The sequence below is a fragment of the Pristis pectinata genome, chromosome 12 (genome assembly GCF_009764475.1).
Source record: "Pristis pectinata isolate sPriPec2 chromosome 12, sPriPec2.1.pri, whole genome shotgun sequence".
Lineage (NCBI taxonomy): Eukaryota > Metazoa > Chordata > Chondrichthyes > Rhinopristiformes > Pristidae > Pristis > Pristis pectinata.
Genome location: NC_067416.1, coordinates 37,453,429 through 37,481,321, shown reverse-complemented (window position 1 = coordinate 37,481,321; position 27,893 = coordinate 37,453,429). Strand labels below are relative to the sequence as shown.

At 42.5% G+C, this 27,893-nt stretch overlaps 1 protein-coding gene across 2 annotated transcripts in view; it reads right to left on the bottom strand.

Moving 5' to 3' along the window:
- Positions 1 to 27,893, bottom strand: part of LOC127576995 (protein bicaudal C homolog 1-like) — a 254,613-nt gene that overhangs the window by 163,206 nt on the left and 63,514 nt on the right. For both annotated transcript variants that reach the window (XM_052027841.1, XM_052027840.1), the window contains exon 2: positions 16,482 to 16,528. In XM_052027841.1, the coding sequence (XP_051883801.1) occupies positions 16,482 to 16,528 (47 nt within the window). The remainder of the gene's footprint in view (positions 1 to 16,481; positions 16,529 to 27,893) is intronic.

Genomic DNA, 27,893 nt, shown 5'->3' with positions numbered 1-27,893 from the left:
ATGGCCAATGGAGGGAATCCGATCTACCAAGTCTCCATGGATCTGATAATCTCTAGGATCAGCCAACCATGAGGGACCTTGTCAAAAGCTTTACTAAAGTCATGTTTGCAACACTCACTGCCCTACCCTCATTAATCATCTTCATCACCTCCTCAGAAAGCTATCAAATTTTGAAGACATGACTTTGTCCACACAAAGCCATGCTGACTATCCTTATTAAGTCTATGCTTTTCCAGGAGCAAGTAGATCCCATCCCTAAAAACCTTCTCCAATAATTTCTAAACCATTGATGCAAGGCTCACCGGCCTATAATCTCCTGATTTTCTCTACTGCCCTTCTACAGCACTGGCTATTCTCCAGTCCTCTAGGACCCTATGGCTAAAAAGTATATTGGTGCTGGTTTATTATTGTCACTTGTACTGAGGTACAGTCAAAAACTTGTCTTGCATACCAATCGTACAGATCAATTCATTAGAGTGTATTGAGGTAGTACAGGGTAAAAACAGTAACAGAATGCAAAGTGTCACAGCTACAGAGGAAGTGCACTGCAAGGTCATAACAAGGTAGATTGTGAGGTCAAGAGTCCATTCCATCATACAAGGGAACCGTTTAATAGTTTTATCACCATGGGATAGAAGCTGTCCTTGAGCTTGATGGAATATGCCCTCAGGCTCTTGTATCTTCTGCCTGATGGGAGAGGGGAGAAGAGAGAATGAACTGGGTGGGTGGGGTCTTTGATTATGCTGGCAGCTTCATCAAGGCAGCGAGAGGTATAGACAGAGTCCATGGAGGGGAGGCTGGTTTTCATAATGCGCTGGGCTGTCCACCTCTCTCTGCAGTTTCTTGCAGTCCCAGGCAGAGCAGTTGCCATATCAAGCCGTGATGCATCCAGATAGGATGCTTTCTATGGTGCATCGATAAAAGTTGGTGAGTGTCAAAGGGGGCGTGCCAAATTTCTTTAGCCTCCTGAGGAAGTAGAGGCACTGGTGAGCTTTCTTGGCCATGGTATCTACGTGGTTTGACCAGGACAGGCTATTGGTGATGTTCAAGGATCTCTGCCGAGACTCCAGCAACCTCCTCTCTTGCCTCTCTCAATAACCTGGGATAGATCCCATCAGACCTTGGGCACTTATCCATTTTAATGCTCTTCAAGAGACCCAACACCTTCTGCTCCTGAATATTGACATGCCCTAGAATATCAGCATACCCCTCCCTGATCTCACTGTCGCCCATGTCCTTCTCCTTGGTGAACATCAATACAAAGTACTCATTTAGTACCTCGTCCATTTCCTCTGGCTCCAAGCACAGTTTCCCTCTATTGGCTTTGAGTGATCCTACCCTCTCCCGCATTAAACTCTTGTTTTTAATGTACGTACAAAATTCTTGGGGATTCTCTTTAATCCTACTCTCCAAGGACATTTTATGGCCCCCTTTAAGCCCTCCTGATTTGAGTTGTTCTAGTTAAGTTCTCTCCTGCTTCCTTTATATTCCTCAAAGGCCCAGCCCAATTTCAGATTATTAAACCATGCACATGCTTCCTTTTACTTTTTGACTACATTTGCCGCATTTCTCACCATCTAAGTTTCCTGAACCTTACCATCCTTGTCTTTCTTCCTCACAGGAACATGTTGGTCCTGAAGTTCGACCAGCTGGTCTTTAAACAACTCCCACATGCCAGATGTGGACTTGCCCAATAACAGCTGCTCCCAATCTACTCTCCCCAGCTCCTGCCCAACAGTGGCGTAACTAGCCTTCCCCCAATTTAGCACTTTCTTCTCCGCACCACCCCCCCCCACCCCCCTGAGGTCCAGTCTTATCCTTATCCATAACTTGATTCCTGACTTCCAAAAACCACAAGCCAGGAAGTCAATGGAATTTCAGAATCAGGTTTATTATCACTGATGTATGTCGTGAAATTTGTTATTCTGCAACAGCAGTACAGTGCAAGACATAAAGACATTAAAAATTTCTCTTGTTTCTCTCTTCACAGATGCTGCCTGACCCACTGAGTGCTTCCAGCATTTTTTTTACTTTAAATAGGGAAACCAATTTGACTTAAAGCCATCTTCTTAAACTAACAATGGGGTAAACATACATCAGATTTCCAACACTGAAAATTAACGTGATGGAGTGCAGCTCAGAAACAAAAATGTTCAAATTACTCACCAAGGCCTCAATTAATGCATTAGTAGTCTGACAACGACCATATTTGTACAGTATCAAATACACAGTCACTGCACACATTGGAAAAGAGACCAAAAGGTCTCAATGCTCAACTGATGCAGTATTTTCAAAGACTATAAGCTGATGAAAACTGACACGCAAAGTAACGGCAGAGTCACTGGCCCCAAGACATTCCAAGATGTCCAATTCATTCCAAGTCATTCAGAAATGAATTACTAAATTCACATAAAAAAAAACATTCAGGCACGAAACAAAAAGTTGTATTTGATGTCTGTACAGACTTTCTGAATTAAATGTCGGACTCATGCCAGTTCTAAGTTATCCAGCCTGGAACTAAACTGAGGGCACTGTAGGTGGAGAACATGGTACCAGAACAAAGTAGGTGGAGAACACGGCAGTTAAGAGTTACTTGAATACATTAAGACCTTTACAATGTTGACTTCAATCTTTACAAAAAGTCCTAATAACCTACTGAAGACACACATTTATATAAAAGCTCCAAACTCATGATCAAAGGGTATGGTGGTGCCTTGACCACTTGTAATCTTGAGGTCTGGACTAATAATTCTGAGAATGTGAGCTGAAATCCAATTAGGATGGTTTAAAAATTTGAATTCTGTTTGAAAAAGATCTGGAAATAAAAAGCTGGTTCCAAATAAAGTGACTTTGAAGCTCTTGTTGTCAATACTGAACTCGTTAACCAAAGTCCTTTAGGAAAAATACTCGGCCATCCTTGCATTCCTTGACGTCAGTCCAACATCCATGTGGTTTAGACTTAACTCTTCTAGTGAACTATCAAGTAAGCCTTCGAGAGATATTGAACCACTGCAGAACAGAGAAGGCAAGCTCAACACACAGACTGTAGCAATCCAGGGTGACAGCTCTCCACAACAATAATCAATTGGCAATGCCTGCCCCATAAAGCTGAAATCATTTCTCGTTCGTGCATTCCTCCAGTCCCCATTTGAAACACCACTGGCAGTACTTTCAAATTGCTAGGCCTAGGGTTTCCTTAAATCATGGAATATCTGCTCAAAATCACGGAAAAACTGACAAAGAAAAACAAGTCATGGGAAACGGTGCATACACACACACACACACACACACACACACACACACAATTGTAAGTATCACTTTCATATAAAGAACTAACATTTTACACTAGAAGTTGAATTCATTCATCACACCCCCATTAGGAAGCATAACTCAACAGCAGAAGTGCGGGCTGCAGCGGCAGAATGATCTCCCGCAAAGTCCAGTGGCCAGGCTGGTTCAAAACTGATAGAACAAAGGAATGCTTCATCAAAAATCAAGGACATTTGCAAAAGTCACAGTATCTATGAGATACAGGAGCCCTGTAATGAAATCCTGGCCTTGCACATCCATGTTGTTCCATTGTTTAAGAAAGGCTCGAAGAGTAAACCAGGTAATTACAGGACTCAATTCAGGACAGGACAGGATTCGAAATTGGCTGAGTGGGAGAAGACAGAGTGGTTGTGGATGGTTGTTTCTCAGATTGGAGGCCTGTGACTAGTGGTGTGCCTCAGGGATCTGTGTTGGGGCCATTTTTATTTGTTGTATATATCAATGATCTCGACGATAATGTGGTAAATTGGATTAGTAAATTTGCGGATGACACTAAGATTGGACGTGCAGTGGACAGTGAGGAAGGCTTTCAAAGCTTGCAGAGAGATCTGGACCAAATGGAAAAATGGTCCAGAAAATGGCAGATGGAATTTAATGCAGACAAGTGTGAGGTGTTGCATTTTGGAAGGACAAATCAAGGAAGGATATACACAGTAAATGGTAGGGCACTGAGGAGTGCGGAGGAACAAAGGGATCTGGGAGTTCAGATACATAATTCCTTGAAAGTAGAGTCACAGGTAGACAGGGTTGTAAAAACAAAAAGGCTTTTGGCATCCTGGCATTTATAAATCAAAGTATTGAGTATAGGAGTTGGAATGTTTTGGTGAGGTTGTATAAGTCATTGGTGAGACCAAATTTAGAATATCGTGTGCAGTTCTGGTTGCCGAACTACAGGAAGGATGTCAGTAAGATTGAAAGAGTGCAGAGGAGATTTACAAGAATGTTGCCGGGTCTTCAGGAGTTGAGTTATAAGGAAAGATTGAGCATGTTAGGACTTTATTCCTTGGAGCGGAGAAGAATGAGGGGAGATATGATAGAGGTTTATAAAATGATAAGGGGCATAGGCAGGGTTAGGAGAGATTAGGAGAGATAAGTACGAGAGGACATGGCTTTAGGGTGAAAGGGGAAAGGTTTAGGGGGAACATTAGAGGGAATTTCTTCACTCAGAGAGTGGTGGGGGTGTGGAATGGGCTGCCATCTGATGTGGTAAATGCGGGCTCGCTCTTAACTTTTAAGAGTAAATTGGATAGATACATGGACGAGAGAGGTCTGGAGGGGTATGGGCTGGGGGCAGGTAAATGGGACTAGCAGAATAATGTTTCAGCACAGACTAGAAAGGCCAAATGGCCTGTTTTCTGTGCTGTAGTTTTCTATGGTTCTATACCTTGCTAATCTTCCACTTCAATCCACTTACGTTCCCTTTCCCAACTGCTTGCCAAACCTTCTATCAGTGAAAGCAGTTCTTCTGTACTTACTCTTAATGATTCCAAATTTGTTCTTTAAGTCTCATCTTTACTTTGAGAACAATGTCAGTGGAGAACATGGCAACTAAGAACAGCTTAGATACATCAATACCTTTACAATGCTACATTTTGACTTCAATGTTCACAAGAAATCTTGATAATCTCCTCAAAACACATATTATATCAAAGCTCCAAACTCAACATCAAGGGGCATGGTGATACCACGACCACTTGTAATCCTGCTCAAGTCTCGAGTCCAGCACCTCAAGTAACACATTAGTAAAAGCTCCTTTCTCCAGTGCTCTGACATCCTGTCTAAAGTGCGCTGTCCAAAATTGAACACAATACCTCAAATGAATACAATGATCTTTAAAGGTTTAGTACAACTCCACCCTTCTGTTCATGAAACAAAGGCTCTTACATGTGTTAAAGAAAGCTGCCTCAGACAAGGAATATAGTGGGTTAAGTTTATGTGCCAGTCAGAGGTCTGGGCATTGATCTGGAGAGGAGTTTCAATCTCATTTTGGTGATAAGGGAATTTAAATTCAAGAAATTAAGTAAATGTGGAATAAAAAAAACTATTATTGGTAATGGTGAAATGATGGATTGTTGCCAAGAACCATCTGGTTCACTAACGTCCTTCAGGGTAGGAAACCTGCCACCCTTACCTGCTTTGGTCCATGTGCAACTCCAGATTCACCACTGTGCTAGACTCTCGACTGCCTCCAGGTTTCAAGAATAATTAATGATGGACTACAAAAGCCTCATTGCTAACGATATCGCTACCTCATGAACAAGTATTTCAAAAATCCAATCCTACCCTCCTTTGAAGATAGTTTTGTGAGCTTCAAGTTCTCTCTAGCCCTGCAGTCCAGTTAATGCTCTGCCATTTATCTCTACTGCCTTTCTTCATTCTTCCTAACAAAAAGGATAGGATATTTGTTTATTCATTTTTCAGGATCTGGGCCTCACTACCATGGCCAGCATTTATTGCCCATCCCAATCACCCCTGGGTAGACTGCGATTAGCCACTGCCCCGAATTGCTGAAGGTGCACCCACTGTGCTGTTGGGTAGGAAGTTCCAGGATTTAAAACCAGCAATAATGAAGGACTGATGATATATTTCCATTCAGGATGGTGTCAGATTTGGAGAGGAACCTGCAAGTGGCTCCCATGTGCCTGCTGTCCTTGGCTTTCTTGATGGCAGAGATCCCAGGATTGGGAGGTGCTCTTGGAGAAGTCTAAGTGATTAACTGCAGTGCATTTTGCAAATGGTGCACACTGTAGTCACTGCATTTTGCATGTCATTTGCAGGAAATTTCAAAGTACTGCTAATCCAATTAAAAAAAAACTTTTAAAATACTTTCAAACCCACAACTTCTACCAGCTAGAAGGACAAGGGCAACAAAAGCTGGGAAACACCTCCACCTGGAAGATGCCCTCCAAGCCACATGCCATCCTGACTTGGAAATAGTTGGCATTCCTTCACCATCGCCAGGTCAAAATCCTGGAAGTCTCTCCATAACGGCATTGTGTGTATACCTACACCTCAATGGCTGCAGCAGTTCAAGGTGGCAGCTCACCACCACCTTCTCAAGGGCAACTAGGGATGGGCAATTAAATGCTGGTTCAGCCCACATCCCTTGAGTGAATAAAAAATTTTCTGCAGTAGTGCAGAAATCACAGCAACCACTTTGTAGAACAAGCTTCTGCAAACAGAAACGTGATATCAATCAGATAGTTTTTTTTCTAGTAATAGTAAGTGAAGGATAAGTACTGGCCAGAACACAGGACATAACTTGCCTGCTCATCATCAAACTAGTTTCATGAAATCTTTTACATTTATTTAACAAGAGCTCAATTTAACATCACAGGCAACAGAAAGCACATCCAACCATGCAGCAACCAATTCCGCACTGTAGTGTCAGATGAGATTTGTGTGCTCAAGTCTCTATAGTGGAAGGAGATTCTAACGAAGAATAAACACCAGCATAGACCAGCTGGGCTGAACACCCTGTTTCTATCCTGTATGTTTTATGCAGATCTATGCAATTTTCTCCAAGAAGCCTTTTTGTCACAAATAGTATCGGCCATATCTGCCATTTCTTTCTGTCGATGATCTCCAGAGGTCAGCCATTAGCCTCTTGACCATTGGTGACTTTTGTGCAATCTGTACATTTGAAATGTCATGCATGGCACAAATTCTGGTTACTGACATGTTGAAAAGAGCAGTGATCTTAAATTCCATCTCTAGGGGATACCCCTCCACACTTCCCACCAGTATGAAAAACCTTTGACAATTGTCCTGTTTCAGTCCCTTGGTCATTTTCCTCTTCACATTGCCTTTCTTCTTTCAATTCCATAGGATTTAATTTTGCTAACAAGTTTATCATGTGGTATCTCTGGAACTCCCTACCCTATAGGGTGGTGGATGTTAGATCATTAGAAGTACTTAAGGCGGTTTTGAAAGACTGGAGAATCGAAGGTTACATGGAACAGGCAGAGAAGTGGAGTTGAGGCCAGAGATCAGCCATGATCACACTGAACGGTGGGACAGGCTTGAGGGGGCAGGTGGCCTACTCTTATCTTCTTGCCACATAAATACCTGCCTCAGTGGCTTCATTGGCTCTCTTATATTTGAAAGAACTCCCTTAAGGATCATCAAACATACCTTGCCTTTAGCAAATCTGATACTGGATGCCACCAATTAATCACAGTTTTCCTCCCAAGTGATAATTAAATTTTGCCTGTGTTTACATGTTATTTAATTTTTGCCACAGTGAATATTGATGATGTCCTCAAGGGAATGAATTAGCACAATGTCTGAACTCCATTCCAAGAGGCTACTGTTAATTTCCCCCGACACCACTGTTGTTGGACAAATCACAGGTGGTGATGAGTCAGTGTACAGGAGCGAGATAGGAGAGCTGGTTGAGTGGTGCTGCAACAACAGCCTCTTGCTCAACGTCAGTAAATCTAAAGAACTGATTGTTGACTTAAGAAAGGGAAGGAGGGCAAACATGGGCCAGTCTACATTGGTGGAGAGAGTCAGCCGTTTTAAATTCATGGGTATTAACATGTTAGATGACCTGACCTGGGCCCAGCACATAAGTGTAATCACAAGGAAGGCGCGCCGGCGTCTTTACTTTCTTAGAAGGTTAAAGAGACTTGACATGTCACCCAACACTCTAGCAAACTTCAACAGATGTACTGTTTGAAATATCCTGACTGGTTGCAACATGGTCTGGTACGGCAATTCGAATGCGCAGGAAAGCTGCAGAGAGTAGTGGACTTTGCCCAATATATCACAGGCACATCCCTCCCCCACCATTGGTAGAATCTACACAAGGCACTGCCTTAAGAAGGCAACATCTATCATCAAAGATCCCCACCATCTGGGCCATGCCATCTTCTCGCAGCTACCAATGGGCAGGAGGTACAGAAGCCAGAAGTCCCACACCACCAGGTTCAAGAACAGCTACTTCCCTTCAATCGTTCCGTTCTTGAACCAACCTGCACAACCCTAATCACTGGAGTTTAGCAACACTATGATGACTGCACTAACATGGACTTTTTTTTTGTTCTAATTGAGTTTTCTTGTATAATTTTTGTATAATTTGTTTTTCTTGTCAATGTTGTGCATCTGATGCTATGCGCCTGTGACGTTGCTGCAAGTACTGTAAGTTTTTCTTACAAGTACATGTACTTGTGCATCTGACAATAAACTCGACTTTGATTTTGACTAATATTCATATTCTGTGGAGCACTCCCTCCTGTGACAGTATAAGTAAGCTAGGCAATAGGTTATATGATCCAGTGCTGAGTGAATATGGGGCAAATTTTCCTGTTTTTACACATTTGATCCTTTGAATGCAGCACATGAACTAATACCACACACAAAGCATTGTATTGCAGTGTACAGACAGGAAATGAGTCCAAACCAAAGTTACTGCTGTTATCCAAACCCAGTGGAAGATGACTGCACTGAAGAAACAAATGTAAGAGCCAACCTCAGCAAGCAAAAGCTGAGCAAGTGTCAAAAAGTCTGAAAATACATCCATTCACAACGTGATCCGCAGGAACACCAAGAGCAGGAGGCCGTTAGCTTACCTGCAGCTAAACCTACTACCCTATCACAGAGAGATGACTGTAGAAAAGATTATAAAGGCATCTCCACATTCCTTGTTGAAACATTACAGATGTTGTGAAGGCATTAATACTGTTGAAGTGGATTGTTCATATATTATCACAGTGACACGGAGGCATCTGTCTCCAGCATGGCCCTCAGTCACGCCAGCAACGTTGCTCTCTCCCCTTCTATCTGACGATTCTGCTGAACACTGCAACTTGCTGTGAGTGGGAGTCTCTATACTAACATCAATGGCGAATATTCCAACCAGAAATACAGTAGTGCACTCACTCCCTGACTCTATTGGGAAGGATTGAGAAGTAGGACCAAAGTGGGGGAGGGCTCATGAAAGCTGGAAGCCACTTTAAGGAACAAGAGCTGGTTATCGGCTGGATTCATCCACAAGGGTGCGAATTGTTGCTGACATACTTGCAGTTGAGAAGTACGATGAGATGACTTAAGTCCAGTAGAGCCATCTCATATCTGGCTCCACCAAGCACAATCTCAATTGTACTTGGTAAAGCCAATTATCAGATGGTAGATATGAGAGACTGGATGGGCTAGGTTCATTCTCCTTGGAGTGGAGGCAGCTAATCAGGACTGATAGAGGTAAACAAAATTATAAGGAGGCATGCATTGGGTGGATAGTGAGAAACTTTACCTCATCAGTGAGATGTCTAAAACGAGACAGTATAGGTATGGTGAGGAATAAGAGCGTTAGAGAGGATCAGAGGAATATTTTTTCACCCAAAGGGTGGATGAAATCTGAATGCATTGCCTAGTGAGGTGATGGAGGCAGGTGCTCTCACAACATTTAATAAGTATGCGGATGAGCACTTGAATAGCAAGGCATAGAGGGCTACGGAAATGGGATTGGTATAGATGGGTATTTGATGGTCAGAATGAACTGGTGGGCTGAATGGCCTGTTCCTGTGCTGCATAACTCAATGAACTTAAATTTTCAAAGGTTACTGGTCTGGATAACCAAGTTGCATCGTCTTGTAGAAACTGCACTTTGAGTTAATAAGCCAAAAACTATAAATGTTACCAGGACATCAGTCAAACTGTGATGAGACAAGATTCCATACAAGGACCCACTGCAATATTGAAGAGGTTGGAAGATACAATAAGGGTTTTATCAGTGGGACCTCCTCAAGTCACTTGATCATGCTGTTTGAATATTTCAAAATGAATCTTATTAAGAAAAATGGACAATCAATGAATTAGTACTTGGATTCTGTCAATTAGGTACACTGATATGGGCAAAAGCATAGGCTCTTCCAAGATTTCTCCATTAGATAGTGGCAAGGAAAGGAAAGTAGATAAGAATGTAAGAAATTAGGAGCAGACGTGGGCCATTAGACCTCGTAAACCTGTCCCTCCACTCTATGATTATGGCTGACTTGTTCCAGACCTCATTTCTTCTCATGTGCCAGTTTCCCACAGCCTTCAATTCCCTGATCCTTTTTTTCTTCTTTCCTCTTTAAATACATCCTGTGATCCAGCCTCAGTAACCCTCCAGAGTGGGGAATTCCAAAGATTCACTGCCTCTGACAGAAAAAGTTCCTACACACATCAGTTTTATATGACAGTCTCCTTATCTTATAACCATGTCCCCTTGTTCTAGATTCTCCCACTAGAAGAAACATCCTGACATCGAACCAGTTGCACCCATTAGGATCTATGTGTTTCAATAAAATTACCCCTTATTCTTCTAAACTCCAGAGAATATTGCTCTAATTTCTTTAACTGCTTGTGATAAGACAACCCTCTCACCCCAGCAACTGCTGAAAGGTAAAATCCCTTCTAGACTGCCTAGAATGCTAGCATATCCTTTCTTAAATAAGGAGAGCAAAACTGTGCACAGTGCTGCAGGTGTGGCTTTATCAGTACCCTGTATAATTGTAACAAGACCTCCTTACTTTAAACTCCAACCTTCTTGCATTAAGGGCCAATATGCCATTTACCTTTGAAACCACTTGATGCACCTGCCCGCTAACTTTTTGTGATTCATACACAAGAACACTTGGATCCCTCTGTACTTAACTCATCTGTAATCTTTCTCCATTAAGATACTGGTCTGCCTTTTGATTCCTCCTACCAAAGTGCATGATCTTACACTTTCCCACATTGAGCTCCTTTTGCCAAGTTTTCACCCACCCACTCAACCTATCTATATCCTGTTGCAGTCTCAATTATCCTCAATGCAGCATGCCCTCCCACTTTTTTTCGTGCCATCAGCAAACTTGGACACCTCACACTCTGCCCCCTCCTCCAACTCATTATTACAGATGGTAAATAATTGAGGGCCAAGGACTGGTCCTTAGGACACCACTAGTTATATCTTTCTAGCCCCAAAAGATCCATTTATTCTGACTCTCTATCCTCCATGCAATAACCAATCTTCAATCTACCCTTACGCACTTCTCCAACACCATGAGCTTTTGTGCACCTGCCTTTTATGTGGTACCTTGTCAAATGCCTACTGAAAAGCTACCTACATTGCATATAAAGGTTCCTCTTTATTGACTGTGTTCGTTATATCCTTGAACTCTAGCAAATTTGTCAAACATGATTTATCTTTCATAAAACCATGTTGACTTGGTTTGATTATATTAAGTTTTTCTAAATGACTAACTACTTCTTCCTTGATTATAGACCTCAACATCTTACCAACAACAGATGTTAAGCTAACAGACCTACAAGTCACCCATTTTTGTCTCCCTCCCTTTTTGAGCAATTGAGCCACATTTGCAGTTTTCTAATCCACTGGTATCTTCCTGGAAGTCAATGAGTGTTGGAAAAACTTCATCCAATGACTCCACTACCTCTCCAGCTACTTCCTTTAAAAACCTCAAGTGCTGACCTTCAGGACCAGGTGACGTGTCTGCCTTTTGTTCCATTTGTTTTTCCAATAACTTGCCCCCCGTGATAGTGGTTGTTACAAGTCCTTCCACATATGGTTTGAAACTAGCTCATCAAATATCTTTGGGACACAAGGAATACAGACGGTGAAATCTGGAGCAATCAACTGCGGGTCGAGCAGCTGAGATCCCCCAGCAGATTGTTTGTTGCTCCAAATAGCTTTGGGATATGTGCAGTACGAAGACTGGTACAAAGTACTGATTTATCTGCCAGTTCCTTATTTCCTGCTATTAATTTCCTAGTTTCATCCTCCAGGTGTACCACACTTAACCTAGCTACCCTCTTCCTTTTTATACATCCATAGAAGTCCTTGATGGTACTTGCCAGTTATCTCTCATGACCAATTTTCTCTCTTCTTACTAACTTTTTAGTCCCTCACTGATGGTTCTAATAAAGTTCCCAGTCTTGTGCTCCACCCCTAGCCCTTGCCTCTTTGTATTCTCTGCTCTTTGATTTAACCTTGACCCCCTTTGTTAACCATCGATAGTTCATTTTTTTCCCCTGATATCCCCCTTTCTAGTTGGAATAAATTTCTGCTGAACTTTCTGAAAGTTGATCCACGATCAGTCCAGTGGATTTGGGATTTTGTTTGTAAAGCCCAGCAAGTTATCCTTTTAAGAAAGAGCCCTGCTAAAATGACTCACTTTGGCTAGCTATTTAACCAGCACCAAGTGAATTGCATTTGAGGCAGCACAGAGGCAGTTACTTAATGGCAGGAAGCTTGGACTCAGTATTTCGATCAAAGATTGGCCCAATCACAATATAACCACGCCACCTTTTAGAATTAATCTTCAAGGTGCTTTGAATCCAACAGAAAACAATTTTAAAGAAAAGCAGCTCCCACTTCTGGCAAGTCAAAGGTGAATGAAGTATTTTATACAAAATGGCTGAAAGAGTAAAAGAAGAAAAAAAGACTTGAAACTTTGATGATTCAAGGTACTCTGCAGCCAATTAAGTACTTTTAGCATGCAGGCACTATTGCAATTCAAGGAACTGTGAGCCAATTTGAACACACCACCTCCCACAAAGTCGTATTCCAATTTTTCATGATGTTGGTTAAGAGGTGACCATTGACTTGCACACAGGGGATAGATCACACCCTAATCCTTCTAAACTGTGCTGCAAGATCTGTCGTGCCCACTTCAGAAAACAGATATGCCTCAGCTTAATGCCTGATCGGAAAAACATCATAGCAATAACACGCATGCTCCATCAACACTGCACTGGAGTTTCAGCCTAGGTACATCCTCAGTGGAGCTTCAGCTTATCACATTGGAAGTCAAGAAATGTAAACAATGAGCCACAAATGATATTCAAAAGGATGGAAAAAAGGCAAGTACCAGATCTAATCCTTAAACATTCCTGCTTCTTTGCATAGTTGTAGTCAGTTTTGCTTTTTAATTCTTCCCAAGATGTGACTGTTGCGAATGATTTATTGGCCTCTTCTGGGAACAGTTAACATTGGACATGGACCAGACCGAGCAAGGACAACAGGTTCCCTTCTCGAAAGGACACAAGTGAACCAGTTTTTTTTTTAAAACAGAAACCTGACTGATTCATAGCATCCACTGAAATGAAATATAATATTCCAGTGGCAACATTCAACCCCTAATGTCATCGTGGCGTTATCAAATATAATCACAGTCATTTTAACTGTAACATCATGCTCTTAAAGCAATGTTGAGGTTAAGCAGTTGGCCCAGAATGAGAGGATTTCTATAACCAAATCAGCAGCCCTTATCATTCAGAGTCAGAATCAGGTTTATTATCACTGACACATGTTGTGAAATTTGTTGTTTTGCAGAAGCAGTACAGTGCAAGACATAAAAATTACTGTAAGTTACGATAATAAATAAATAGTGCAAAAAGAGGAATAATGAGGTAGTGTTCATGGACCGTTCAGAAATCACATGGTGGAGAGGAAATAGCTGTTCCTAAAATGTTGAGTGTGGGTCTTCAGGCTCCTGTGAGAGTACTGAATGATGGATACCGCCTTCTTGAGGCACCACCTCTTGAAGATGTCCTTGACAGTGGGGAGGGTTATGCCCGTGATGGAGCTGGCTGAGTCTACAACCCTCTGCAGCCTCTTTCAATTCTGTACATTGGAGCCTCCATAACAGGCAGTGGTGCAACGAGTCAGAATGCTCTCCACCGTACATCTGTCGGAAGTTGCAAGAGTCTTTGGTGACATGCCAAATCTCCTCAAACTCCTCATGAAGTAGAGCCACTGGTGTGCCTTCTTCATGACTGTATCCATGTGTTGGGCCCAAGATAGATCCTCTGAGATCTTGACCCCCAGGAACTTGAAGCTGCTCACCCTTTCCACCGCTGACCCCTCAATGAAGACTGGTGTGTGTTCTCCCAACTTCCCCTTCCTGAAGTCCACAATCAATTCCTTGGTCTTGCTGACACTGAGTGCGAGATTGTTTTTGCAACACCACTGAACCAGCCAATCTACCTCAGTCCTGTACACCTCCTTGTCACCATCTGAGATTCTACCAACAGCGGTGTCATCGGCAAATTTATAAACGGCATTTGAGTTGTGCTTAGCCACACAGTCATGAGTGTAGAGAGAGTAGAGCAGTGGGCTAAGCACGCATCCTTGAGGTGCGTCTGTGTTGATTGTAAGAGAGGAGGAGATGTTACTACCGATCCGCACTGACTGTGGTCTGAAGGAAGTCGAGGGTGCAGTTGCAGAGAGAGGTACAGAGGCCCAGGTTTTGAAGCTTGTTGATTAGTACTGAGGGGATGATGGTGTTATACGCCGAGCCTGACGGTGTTAAACAGCAGCCTGACATATGTTTTGCTGTTGTCTAGTGCTCCAAAGCAGAGTGGAGAGCCAGTGAGATTGCATATGCTATAGATCTGTTGTAGTGGTAGGCAAATTGCAGTGGGTCCAGGTCCTTGCTCAGGCAGAAGTTAATTCTAGCCATGACCAACCTCTCAAAGCACTTCATCACAGTAGATGTGAGTGCTAGCGGGTGGTAGTCATTGAGGCAGCTCACCCTGCTCTTCTTGGACACCAGTATGATTGATGCCCTTTTGAAGCAGTTGGGAACCTCCAACTGCAGCAGTGAGAGGTTGAAGATGTCCTTGAACACTCCAGATAGTTAGTCAGCATGGATTTTCAGGACCTGAGGCCTGACATCGGCCTCCAAGACAGAGATCACAGGGTCGCCAGATGCTGTGGGGATTCGCACAGGTGTAGTGTTATTCTCCCTTTCAAAGCGTGCATAAAAGGCATTGAGCTCATCGGGGAGTGAAGCATCACTGCTATTTATGCTGTTGGGTTTCAATGTGTAGGATCTAAAATAAAGCATAATTCAAGAAGTGCAAACCCTTTTACATTATGAAAAGCTGATAACACCCTATATTTCCTAATCACAGACAACAGATTGTGCCTCCGTCAGCTGTTTGAAAGTTATTCAACACAAACTGGCCACCTGCTCATTCCTCGTGGACCTGCAAACTTTTCATTTTTAATTATACATCCTATTCCCTTTTGGAAGTTATTATTGGATTGGTTTCCACTGTCTTTTCAAGGCAGTGCATTCCAGGTCATAACTTGTACAAAAACACCTCTGCTCGTGCTCCTCTGGTACCTTTGCCAGTTGCTTTAAATCAGAGTTCTCTGGTTACTTGCCCTCTTGCCAGTGGAAACAACTTCTTTTCATTTTTTCTACCAAAACACATCAAGACTTTTAAACCCTCCTTTAAGACTCCCCGTAACTGCTCTAAGGAGATCAATCTCTCCACTTAATCAAAGTCTCTCAACACTGGAACCATTCTTGTAAACGTCCTCAGTACCATCCTTTGAGTGTGGAGTCATGGATGGAATGTTGCGGCTGAGACCTTGTCACTTCCTAGTAAATTCACAGCAAATTAATACGATTACTGCTTTGAGAAATTTTCCCTTCCCCAATGATTTACAAACTTACTCATCTGTTGCGCATACTTACACATTTTTTTTAAAAAACAGTAATAAATTCCAGAATTAAATTTTAGCTACATGCATCACTGCATCTTTATACCAGCTGTGCCTGAATCTCACAGGCAGCTGAATTTATACTAGGAGCAGAGAGACTCCATTTCCCACCCACCACAGTTCTTTGAGCAAGGGATAGGAAAATAAATCCAAATATCCTTCTGCGACAACACATTTCATCATTAACTAACTAAGCAGCGGCTGGACGCAGACCTTGAGAAAATATTGGAAGTGCAGGGGGCTGCTGATAGAGGTCAATGTGTGAAAAATGAGTCAGCATTACTTCCTGCAATAGAAAGATCGGAAGCAAGTGTCGAGACGAAACACAATATAAAAGATGCATATTCATGATAGCTATTCTTGAACTATTCATTTGGCTATCCCAATGGAGAAGATTAAGCTGATTACTGAAGTCTTCACAGTTGATACAATGCAAAACTGATTATAATCTGTATTTCAATAGTAAGGAACCTTCGATATACGCATGGAAAGTAATACCTTTACACTGTCCTTTCCCAGCATATACGGATCTCATTAAATAGTTCTGAGCTTATAGTTTGAAATATAATTCACAGATAAACTACTCATATTCAGCACTAATACCACCACTAAACCTTGACTGCTGAGGGACTGAGACATGGTACAGTACCTTCTGGAAGAAGTCTTCCCCACTCTTTCCTTTCCCTTCAGCGGCAGCTGTAAAATAAATGCTCAGGGTCAAACATATGTTACCATAAATTTCAATCAAACAAATAGTCAGGAATGCTGCAAATATTTAACTCTTCAACTTTCATTTTTATGCACAGTTTAAGTCTATGAATTGAACAGGTGTCCTGCCCAAGTGTATTGCAATGAAGAGCACATTTCTACAAAATAAAACAGAATGCTAAGCGATTACTGATCTCCCTATTGATTCAGAATCCAACTGAGTGCACTATTTCGTCTTCTACCAGCCAGGTAAATCCATTCCTCCCCATGCATTCTCCAGCCCACTCTCTCACTTGGTATAATGCCCAAGTCCATAAGAACAACCCCCATCCTAACCCATATATTCCCTGGTCTGCCTGCCAACACCAAGCGCACCCCCAGCTCACCAGCCCTATCTGAATGCATCCTGCCCTGTCTGCCAAACCAGAGTACTCACCTTATGCACCACTCATCCCAGAACCAATGCTGGCCCACCTGCCGACCCCAACAACCCCCTGCTGTATGTTCCCCACCAAGACAAAATAGCTACACAAATACATAGTAAACATGAAACAAGTTGTGAGTTTGTCAAAATGATTAGACTATGGTGTTAAATTTCTTATACTTGTACTCTGGTGCATTCAACAAGATCCCTTGTGGTAGGCTGATCCAGAAGATTAAGTCACATTAGGCATCCACGGTGAGTTGAGAAAAAAGTATACAGTAAATGACAGGACCCTTAACAGCACTGATGCACAGAGGAACTTTGGGGTGCATGTCCATAGCTCCCTGAAAGTGGCAACACAAGTAGAAAGGATGTTCAGCACACTTGCCTTCATAGATCAGGGCATTGAGTACAAAAGTCGGGAAGTCATGTTGCAGCTGTATAAAAGTTTGGTTAAGCCACATTTGAACTATTTTGTGCAGTTCTGGTCACTACTCCATAGGAAGGATGTGGAGACTTTGGAGAGGGCACTGAAGAGGTTTACTAGGATGTGGCTGGATTGGAGTGTTTTAGCTACAAGGAGAGGTTGGACAAACTTGGAATGCTTTTTTTGGAATGTCGGAGGCTAAGGGGCAACCTGATAGAAGTTTATGAAATTTTGAGAGGTATAGATAGAGTAGACAGCATCTTTTTCCCCAGGTTGAAAAGGTCAAACACTAGAGGACAGAGGATTAAGGCCAGAGGGAGAAAGTTTAAAAGGAAACGTGTGTGGCAAGTGTTTTTTTTTACACAGGGTGTGGTACATGCCTAGAACCTGCTGCCAGGGGAGCAGATACAATAGCAATATTTAAGAGGCATTTAGACAGACACATGAACCGGGAGAAAATGGTGGGATATAGACCCTGTGCAGGCAAATGGGATTAGTTTGGACTTGCATCATGGTGGGCTGAAGGGCCTGTTCTGCACTGTACTGTTCTATGTTCTAAATGTTGGGGCTCCCCCTGTCCATGAGCAGTGTCAGAAAACATCTACCAATGCTACTGAAATCTCTTGACTGTGCATTGGGTCCTTTGTATACAGATTAATTAGTGAATCCCAAATGGATCTGCACAATGTTATTTACATACCAGGTTAAGGATCAAAAAGTGGCAAGTGGTTTGTAGCATCTGTCAAACAAGCAAATGAAGTCAGGATTTACACTGGGAAAACTCAGATGAAATAAATCTTCTATAGCTGGGGAATCGAACTATAATTTGTGCAATCTTTCTTTGTTATTTAATCCTTGAAGTACAATAGGATTCTGGTAAATCTTCACTGCACTCCCTCTGAGATTAATACATCCTTCCTGGGGTGCGGAATGAGAATGGGGCACAGAGATCCAGGTGCCTTCTGGACTTTGTACAGCTGAGTCATGACGTAACGCCTCGTTCTCCAGTCCTCCAGATACAAGGACCACCATTCCATTAGCTGTCTTGATTCCCTTCTGTACTTGGCCAGGGCAATCTCATGATATTGTTCTATGAACCCAGAAAGCTATTTGAACTTTTTATTCTTTAGGAATACTATTCAGACCTCACGTTTGCTTATACTGAAATCCATTTGACACAGTCTGCCCATTAGTGTAATCTATTGATATCCTTTTGTAGCCCAAACAGGATATGATCAATTACCATAGAGTACCTGAAAATCAAAAACACTGCAGCTGTAGGGAATCTGAAATAAAAGAGAAAATGCTGGAAACACTCAGCAGGTCAGACAGCATCTGTGGAAGGAGAAACAGAGTTAATGCTTCAAGCCCAAGACTCTTCTCTCCCCCTCCTCAAGAATCTCTCGCCAAACTGTTATTGACCTGTACTCGTGTCTCCTTATCTTGGAAATGATAACATTGCCATAAGGTACCTTGCGATATCTTGTGAAGTTAAACATGCTGTTTAAATTGTTAATAAAAGCAGAAAGTGCCGGAAGCAGTCAGCAGGTCAGGCAGCGTTTGACAAAGGGTCGACAACTGTTTCTCCTTCCACAGAGGTTGCCTGACATGCCAAGTGTTTTTACCTGCCCATTACTCTGTCTCCTGCAACTCTGGAAATATCTTAACCTCATCAACAATTTGTCTGAAACTCTGTCAGTTCTGTCCTGGCCTAATATCTCCCTTGTGCTTCAGACCACCAGCTCACACTCACTGTATCACCTGGCACACTGAGCGAGGACCTAGACTGCTGGAGGAGCTCGGTAAACTTGAAGCCACAAAGAAAGCATGAAAACTTTAGCAGCAAAAGCAACCATGGAGTGAGGTGGAAATGGAGCCTTATACAAGTAGTAATATTATTCTGAGAAATATGAACCCATACATAAATAACTGGGCAGCAGGCTGTGCTTAGCTGAGGAATGTTATGATATGGGAATGAATAGGAAGTGATCTGCTACAATGGAATTCTGCACTTGGATCAAATATCTATTTATCTGAGCTCAACTGAACATTTTGTTTAATATGCAACATGCTCCCCAAGGTAAACACCAGGCCAGATGGCTTGACAATATCAGTGATGCAGAGTGTTCGCACTGGTTTTGAATTGGGATGTGCAAACAGGAAAAGACCCTCTGCTCTATGCTGCAGTCTTCCCAAACAACTGCGATATGTTGTCTATAACAGCATGAACATTCTCCACCCCATTCGAAGCCAGACTAAAAGAGACCGAGCCAGTCTGAAGAGGAAAGGAATCCTATGGAAATCTTCAGAAATAAATGAAGGCATGAAGTCAGAGAAACAAAGAACTCAACATTGTCCCTTGCAAACAAAGTTGTAGTGTACCAGTTACTTTCTGAATGAAAGTCAGAGAGAGAATAATGAGCAATCAAAAGCCTATTGCACATAACACCAACCAGCCCACGTCGGTCTCCTTTGGTGCCATTCAAGAAGCATTTTGCACTACAATATTCTCATTAGACCTTTAACATGTGAATCCTTTTCAAAACCACTGGATTTGACCAGAACTCTTTGATTGATGGATGACCACCTTGCAAAAGGAAAAAGCTAGGGCTAATTGAACTAATTGGTAAGACAGAAAAGGAGATAACTTGTCACTTACTTAGCAAAGAGGTCTGAGAAATGTTTCTAGAATTACATTTAGTTAATACGCATGTTGATTTGTGTGTTTGGTTGAACTATTCTGGTACCCTTTATTGTCATAATGTTCCAGCCTTGGGTGGTATAATTAAAAAGCAGTGAGCCTCCTGACAGTCCTGCTGTTGCCATGAAAGGGTTTGTATATAGACACAGTGCAGCAGACAACAGAATACACTGGCTGGCAAGGCCGTAATAAATCCTGGGAGTTCATAGTGGAAGTCACTACACATGTAAAGAGCGTTTATATGCTGCATGGTTCCACTGTGAATCCCAACCAATCACTAAATGTTGCTCCTTTAACAAAAGTAAAAATTCTCCCAGGCTACTTTACAGAAACATTTTCAAAATCTGGCACCATGCCAAAGAATGAAATACTGAACCAGATGACCTAAAGCTTGGTCAAAAGTAGATTTTAATGAGTAGATTTTAAAGGAGGAGCAGGTTTAAGGAAGTAATTCCAGAACTTAGGGCCCTGGTATGACCAACAATAGACTGATTAAAATAGGAGGCAAGCAACTGACCCAGACTGAATGAATACAGTGACCTGGGAGGTTTATATCTGAGAGGTTACAGGGATAAGGAAGGGGAGGTTATGAGGGGGTATGAAGAAAACAATTAAAATATTAAAAACTGCAGGGTTAAGATAATGCATTCTAAAGCCTTACAACCGTATATCAGCAACCTCTCTTTCTCTGGAAAGACAACTTGAGGAGAGGATAAATGTCAGTGCCGTTATTCCAAAGGCTAACAGATGCACATTTTCTCATAAATTCATTTCTCCTATTTTTTCATGACATAGGAGGTCGTCATTAAGCCCATTGAGTTTATGGCATAAAAGGTCAATATCCCATCAGTCTCATTCACCCACGTCCCTGTAACCTATTCTCTTTCACATGCCAATCAAATCCTCCCTCCCTCTCCCCACCAATTCTCCTGCCAATCTGGGAGTAATTTACAGTTGCCAATTAACCTGTCAACCACCTAGTCTTTGGTACGTGGGAGGAATCTGGAGCACCCAGGAGAAACGCACGCAGTCACAGTAGGAACGTGCAAACTCTATGCAGACAGCACCACAGGGCAGAATTGACTGCTCCCTCCCATCCTCTGAATGATGTCAGGGGATCTATCGTACCCATGAAAAATGCAGACTGAACTCCAATCTGACATCTCATTTGAGAAACAGTGAAGTATTCCTCAACCTAGATTGTATCACAGGCACATCCCTCCTCACCATCGGAAGTATCTATAGGAGGCACTGCCTTAAGAAGGCAACATCTATAATCAAAGATTCCCCACCACCTCAGCCATGCCACCTTCTCGCAGCTACCACCGGTAGGAGGTACAGAAGCCTGAAGTCCCACACCACCAGGTTCAAGAACAGCTACTTCCCTTCAACCATTCAGTTCTTGAACAACCTACACAACCCTAATCACTACCTCAGTATAGCAAGACTGTGACCACTTTGAACAGTTTGCACAATGGACTTTGTTTTTTTGTTCTAATTGTGGGCCTTCTTGTATAATTCTGTATAATTTATGTCTTTCTTGTGGATGTTGTGTATCTGATGCTATGTGCCTGTGCTGCTGCTGCAAGCAAGTTTTTCATGGCACTTGTGTATACATGTACTTGTGCACAGGACAATAAACTTGCCTTATGCTCAAGATTCCGTGGTCAGATTTGAATCTAAAACCTGGCTCAAAACCAGAGTGCCACACACACACACAGAGCCAATGTCCACATTATTGCAATCAAACAGAGATTAAATCAGTCCAGGGACCTAATTCTTAACACACCTGCATCCCCAAAGGAAACACACACACACACACACACACACACACACACACACACAGAGTTAAATTCACTAAGTCAGTTCTCAAAGAGTTAGCTTTCCCTGGGAATAGCCAATGGCTACACTCTGTTTACATTGAACTTCAGTATCCCAACTGTAGACAATGATTCCCAATCGCTGTTTGATCAACAAGCACAGACAGTTCTGACTGCAGCCCACAAGAATCCGTCTTTAAACCCTGCATCATTACCCAAGAAGGTGTCATACTGTTGGATTGTACGAGTAATTTGTGATACTATTTTAGACGTCTTGTCAGGCGATCCTGGATTGTAATTTAACCAGGTGTAGAAAATACCCAAAATACCATTGGCACAGGACAGTGAACTCTTCAACTGCGTGGGGTATAAACCCAAAATTATCTTGACAACCCAACATGAACTTCAGAGCATTGCAAACCACTGGAAAATGTGACTGACAGCCAGGTAGTTTAAGCTCAACACCACCAGCTCACGTACATTCTAATTACAGAAGAATAAATCAGAGGAATAAAAATGAAGTACACAAAACAAATATTCAGGTGCTGCAGGAAATGGTATCAATGGAATAATAACAGAGACTGTGCACAAAATGTATTAGCAATTCTAAAAGTACATCTTGCATTTATCTAGCACAACTCAAGACATCCCAGAGCCATTGGATTTTTAGGTCTGTCCAACACATCAAAGGGGGCCTTAGTTTGATGTTAGGTGCAGTAGTCCCACCAGAAGACACCCCTCAAACTATTGCCTGGAGATGATTCAGCTACCACTGAGTCACAGCTGATGCCTCCTCCCACCAATTCACTAACAACCTCCGCAACATCAAACAAGTAGAAGACCATAAGACGTAGGAGCAGAGTTAAGCCATTCGGCCCATCGAGTCTGCTCCACCATTCGATCATGGCTGATTTATTTTTCCCTCTCAACCCCATTCTCCTGTTTTCTCCCTGTGACCTTTGACACCCTTACTAATCAAGAACCTATCAACCACTACTGGAAACATCCTCTCCACGTCCACTCTATCCAAGACTTGCAATATTTGGTAGGTTTCAATGAGATCCCCCCCATCATCCTTCTAAACTCCAGCAAGTACAGGCCCAGAGCCATCAAACACTCCTCATATGTTAACTCTTCCATCCCTGGGATCATTCTCGTAAACTTCCTCCAACGCCAGCACATCCTTCCTTAGATATGGGGCCCAAAACTGCTCACAATACTCCAAATTTAGTCTGACCAAAGCCTTATAAAGCCTCAACATTACGTCCTTGCTTTTATATTCTAGTCCTCTCAAACTGAATGCTAACATTGCATTTGCCTTCCTTACTACTGACTCAACCTGCAAGTTACTCTTTAGGGAATCCTGCACTTGGACTCCCAGTCCCTTTGCACCTCTGATTTCTGAATTCTCTCCCAGTTTAGAAAATAGTCTATGCCTTTATTCCTTCTACCAAAGTGCACGACCATACACTTCGCTACGCTGTATTCCATCTGCCACTTCTTTGCCCATTCTCCCAACCTGTCCAAGTCCTTCTGCAGACTCCCTGCCCCTCCACCTATCTTTGTATCATCCACAAAGCTATCAATTCCATCATCCAGATCATTAACATATAACATGAAAAGTAGCGGACCCAACACCGACCCCTGCAGAACACCACTAGTCACTGGCAGCCGACCAGAAAAGGCCCCCTTTATATTCCCACTCGTTGCCTTCTGCCAGTCAGTCAATCTTCTTTCCATGCTAGTACCTTTCCTGTAATACCACGGGCTCCTATCTTGCTTAGCAGCCTCATGTGCGGCACCTCCTCAAAGGCCTTCTGAAAATCCAAGTAAACAACATCCACTGACTCTCCTTTGTCTATCCTGCCTGTTACTTCCTCAAAGAATTCCAACAGATTTGTCAGGCAAGATTTCCCCTTAAAGAAACCATACTGACATCAGCCTATTTTATCATGAGCTTCCAAGTACCCTGAAACCTCATCCTTGATAATGGACTCTAAAATCTTACCAACTACTGAAGTCAGGCTAACTGGCCTATAATTTCTTGTCTTTTGCCTCCCTCCCTTCTTAAAGAATGGAGTGACATTTGTAATTTTCCAGTCCTCCAGAACCATTCCTGAATCTAGTGATTCTTCAAAATCACTACTAATGCCTCCACAATCTCTTCAGCTACCTCTTTCAGAACCCGGGCGTATATTCCATCTGGTCCAGGTGACTTATCCACCTTCAGACCTTTCAGCTTCCTAAGCACCTTCTCTTTGGTAATAGCGACTGCATTCACTTCTGCCCCAACTCTCAAATTTCTGGCACATTGCTGGTGTCTTCCACAGTGAAGACTGACGCAAAGTACTGATTCAGTTTGTCCGCCATTTCTTTGTTCCCCATTACTACCTCTCCAGCGTCATTTTCCAGCAGTCCGATGTCCACTCTTGCCTCTCTTTTTTATATATCTGAAAAAAATGTTTGGTATCCTCTTTTATATTATTGGCTAGCTTACCTTCATATTTCATCTTTTCTCCCCTTATTGCATTTTTAGTTGACTTCTGTTGGTTTTTAAAAGCTTCCCAGTCCTCTAGCTTCCCGCTAATTTTTGCAATATCGTTTGCCCTCTCTTTTGCATTTCTGCTGTCTTTGACTTCCCTTGTCAGCCATGGTTGCCTCATCCTCCTTTTAGAATGCTTCTTCTTTGGGATGAAATTATCCTGCGTCTTCCGAATTACTCCCAGAAACTCCTCTGCCATTGCTGCTCTACCGTCATCCCTGCTAAGATCCCCTTCCAATCAACTTTGGCCAGCTCCTCTCTCATACCTCTGCAGCTACCTTTACTCAAAAATAATACTGATCCATCCAATTTTAGCTTCTCCCTCTCAAACTGCAGGGTGAATTCTATCATATTATGATCACTGCCTCCTAAGGGTTCCTTTACCTTAAGCTCCCTAATCAAATCTGGTTCATTGCACAACACCAGATCCAGAATTGCTTTTTCCCTAGTGGGCTCGACCACAAGCTGTTCTAAAAAGCCATCTCGTTGGCATTCTACAAACTCCTTCTCCTGGGATCCAGTACCAACCTGATTTTCCCAATCTTCGTGCATATTGAAGTCCCCCATGACCACCATAACACTGCTATTCTTACATGCCTTTTCTATCCCCTGTTGTAATTTGTACCCTACATCCTAGCTACTATTCTGAGGCCTGTACATAGCTCCCATCAAGGTGTTTTTACCCTTACAGTTTCTTAACTCTACCCACAAGGATTCTACATCTGATCCTATGTCACTTCTTGTTAAGGATTTGATTTCATTTTTTAAATCAACAGAGCCACCCCACTCCCTCTGCCCACCTGTCAGTCTTTTCGATAGGATGTGCATCCTTGGATGTTTAGCTCCCAGCTGTGATCTTCTTTCAGCCACGACTCTGTGATCCCCACAACGTCGTACCCACCAATTTCTAACTGCACTTAGAAGGGAAGTTTGTTGATATTTACAGTACTCAATTCCATTCAATGATAAATTGTTGCACGCTTACTAGAAAACCTAAGCATGAAGTAACATTCACACTATGTCAGGAAATGACCACTTCAGAATAAAGGAAGTCACACTTGATATTCAGGGTATTACCATAACCAAATCAACAGCATCTACAAACACGGGGCCTCCAGTGATTAGACACTGATATTGTGGTCACAACGGTCAGTCAGAGGATAATTATCCTGAGCTTCTCACTCCCAAAAGCAACACCAGCAGCTGCAAGGCATAAATCTCAAGAGAGTGATGGAATTCTCTTCATTTATCTGGATAACAATGACATTTCTTTCCTTCTTAAAGATCAAAATGGAATTACATGACAAGAGCGGTAAATAGCACAGTAAAGTGAACCTGTTAATGTAGAATTCCTAAATTTCTGGACTGGACTTGACCACCTAAGCTTGAACCTGGATGTGTGTGGCAAATCACGATTTAAAAAAAAAATTAAATTAGTTAATATTTTGAAGTGACTGGATCAAAGAATTTTGGATGTGAATAACCAGGGCTGCACCGCAAATTTATACGATAAATTGCGAATAAAGGTTGTTAACGCAGACACGGATCAATTTAAGAGTGGTGTGTGAAGAACGGAAGAACTGAAGAATCCAGCAACATTCCAGCACCTCAACCATCATCCTATACAAAGCAACCCTCTCAAATAGCACCACATCTATGTCTATGTAGCCACTCACTACGTCACAAGGTATACTGTAGCTACAATGTGTACCACCTACGAGATATACTGCAGCAATTCTTCTTGGACATCACCTTCCAAACCTGTAGCCTCTACTGTCTCGATGGGTGACGGCAGTATAAGCATGGGAAGATCACACTTCATAAATTCTCACCCAAGTTGCTCACCATCCTAATTTGAAGGTATAAATTGCAGTTTATTCATTACTTTGGGGTGAAAATCCTGGAGCCCCTATCCTACAGCATTGTGGGAATACCATCACTACAAGAGCTTCAACAGTTCAGAAGGCCAACTCACCAGCACTTCCTCAAGGCTACCGTAGCGGTTGCTACCGCGATGTGAAAAAACAAGACGCTAGTCGAAGGGTTTCAGAACAAGAACTGGTTTATTTTCCCGCCTCGCGCGGGCCTTTTAAGAGAGATTGTTCCCGCCCAATGCGAACGGCAATGACGTATCAGCTACGTCATCAAGTCTTTCCCGCGCATGGGTTCTCCCCGTCGCTCGGGGAAGACGAAGGCCCGCCACCATCTTGGGCCTCGCCGCTCCGACAACGTGCGACCCGACTGCCGAGCCGGTTCGCTTGCCCGGACGGTGAGTCGCTACACTATCATGATTTTGGCAATAAGCACTGATCTTGCTGGTCAGGATCACATCCCGTGAATAAAACCCTAAAAGTCAAAATGGAATGATATAACAACTTTAATCAAGTGTCATAGATAACATAGCAAAGTAATCCTGTATAACCCCATGTACGTGGCAAATTGTGATAAAGAATTGAATTAGCGAACATTTTGAAGTGACCAGATCAACAAAAAAATCTTAAATGCAGATAAATGGGATTACACTGCAGTTATATACAAGAAGTTGAGAGAGAAGACTGTCGAAGCAGACAAAGATCAATTTAAGAGTAGTTTGTAAAGAGTGAAGGAACTGAGGAATTGTGGTGATAACAAACAACAGGATCTTTTGGTTTTAATGATAACTCCGTGTGTTCTCTTATCTTAAAATCTAACAGAAACATATGGTTTAATACAGTGGACTTTCCACATTGGCAAAATGCTGCTTCTAAAATGACCAAAACTTAAACAAAAATACAAGTAAATCCTAGTCCTCCCTCAAAGGAAGGACACCGAACCTTTTGAGAAATAGCCCAGGGTCCAATGAAATTTGCCTTCATTTTGAAATATTAACCAAGAGTCAGAGCAACTGCAAAGCAAAAGCAACCAGGCAAAGGCAATAGACACAGCAGACAATAAATCCACAACATGCTCTTCTGAGTCATACACTGTGTGCTACGTTAGTGCTGGAACACAGACCCAGAGCCCAGCCCACATCAGAGTGAAGCGAAGACTCCCTGGAGGAAACATTTCCAAACCGGATGTCAATTTACACTAGTTTAATATCAGGCTCAAGCAGATTTGGGTTGGTATGGTAGTCTGGAGACACTAGAGCTGTAATCTGGAGCAAAAAAAGTGCCGGTATTGACAATGTAGACAACCTGGGTTATCCACCAGGTTTGGTCAACTGTGATCAGAGCCTTGATGTTGATCTGGGAGAGGACACTGGCATTGGCGTACCTATAAAGTGAATGAGTTTAAAGGATTTTGCAAAGACAGCTTTGGTGGCAACTCTCCAGTGCTTTGGGGGTAAGGTATCCTTGACTCCAAAGGGTAAAAGAGGGCAAGGGCCACAAGTTTGCTGTCAAATTTAATACCTTATTCTTTGAACACTTTTCCTCAGCATCTTGAAGGCAGTGATGGC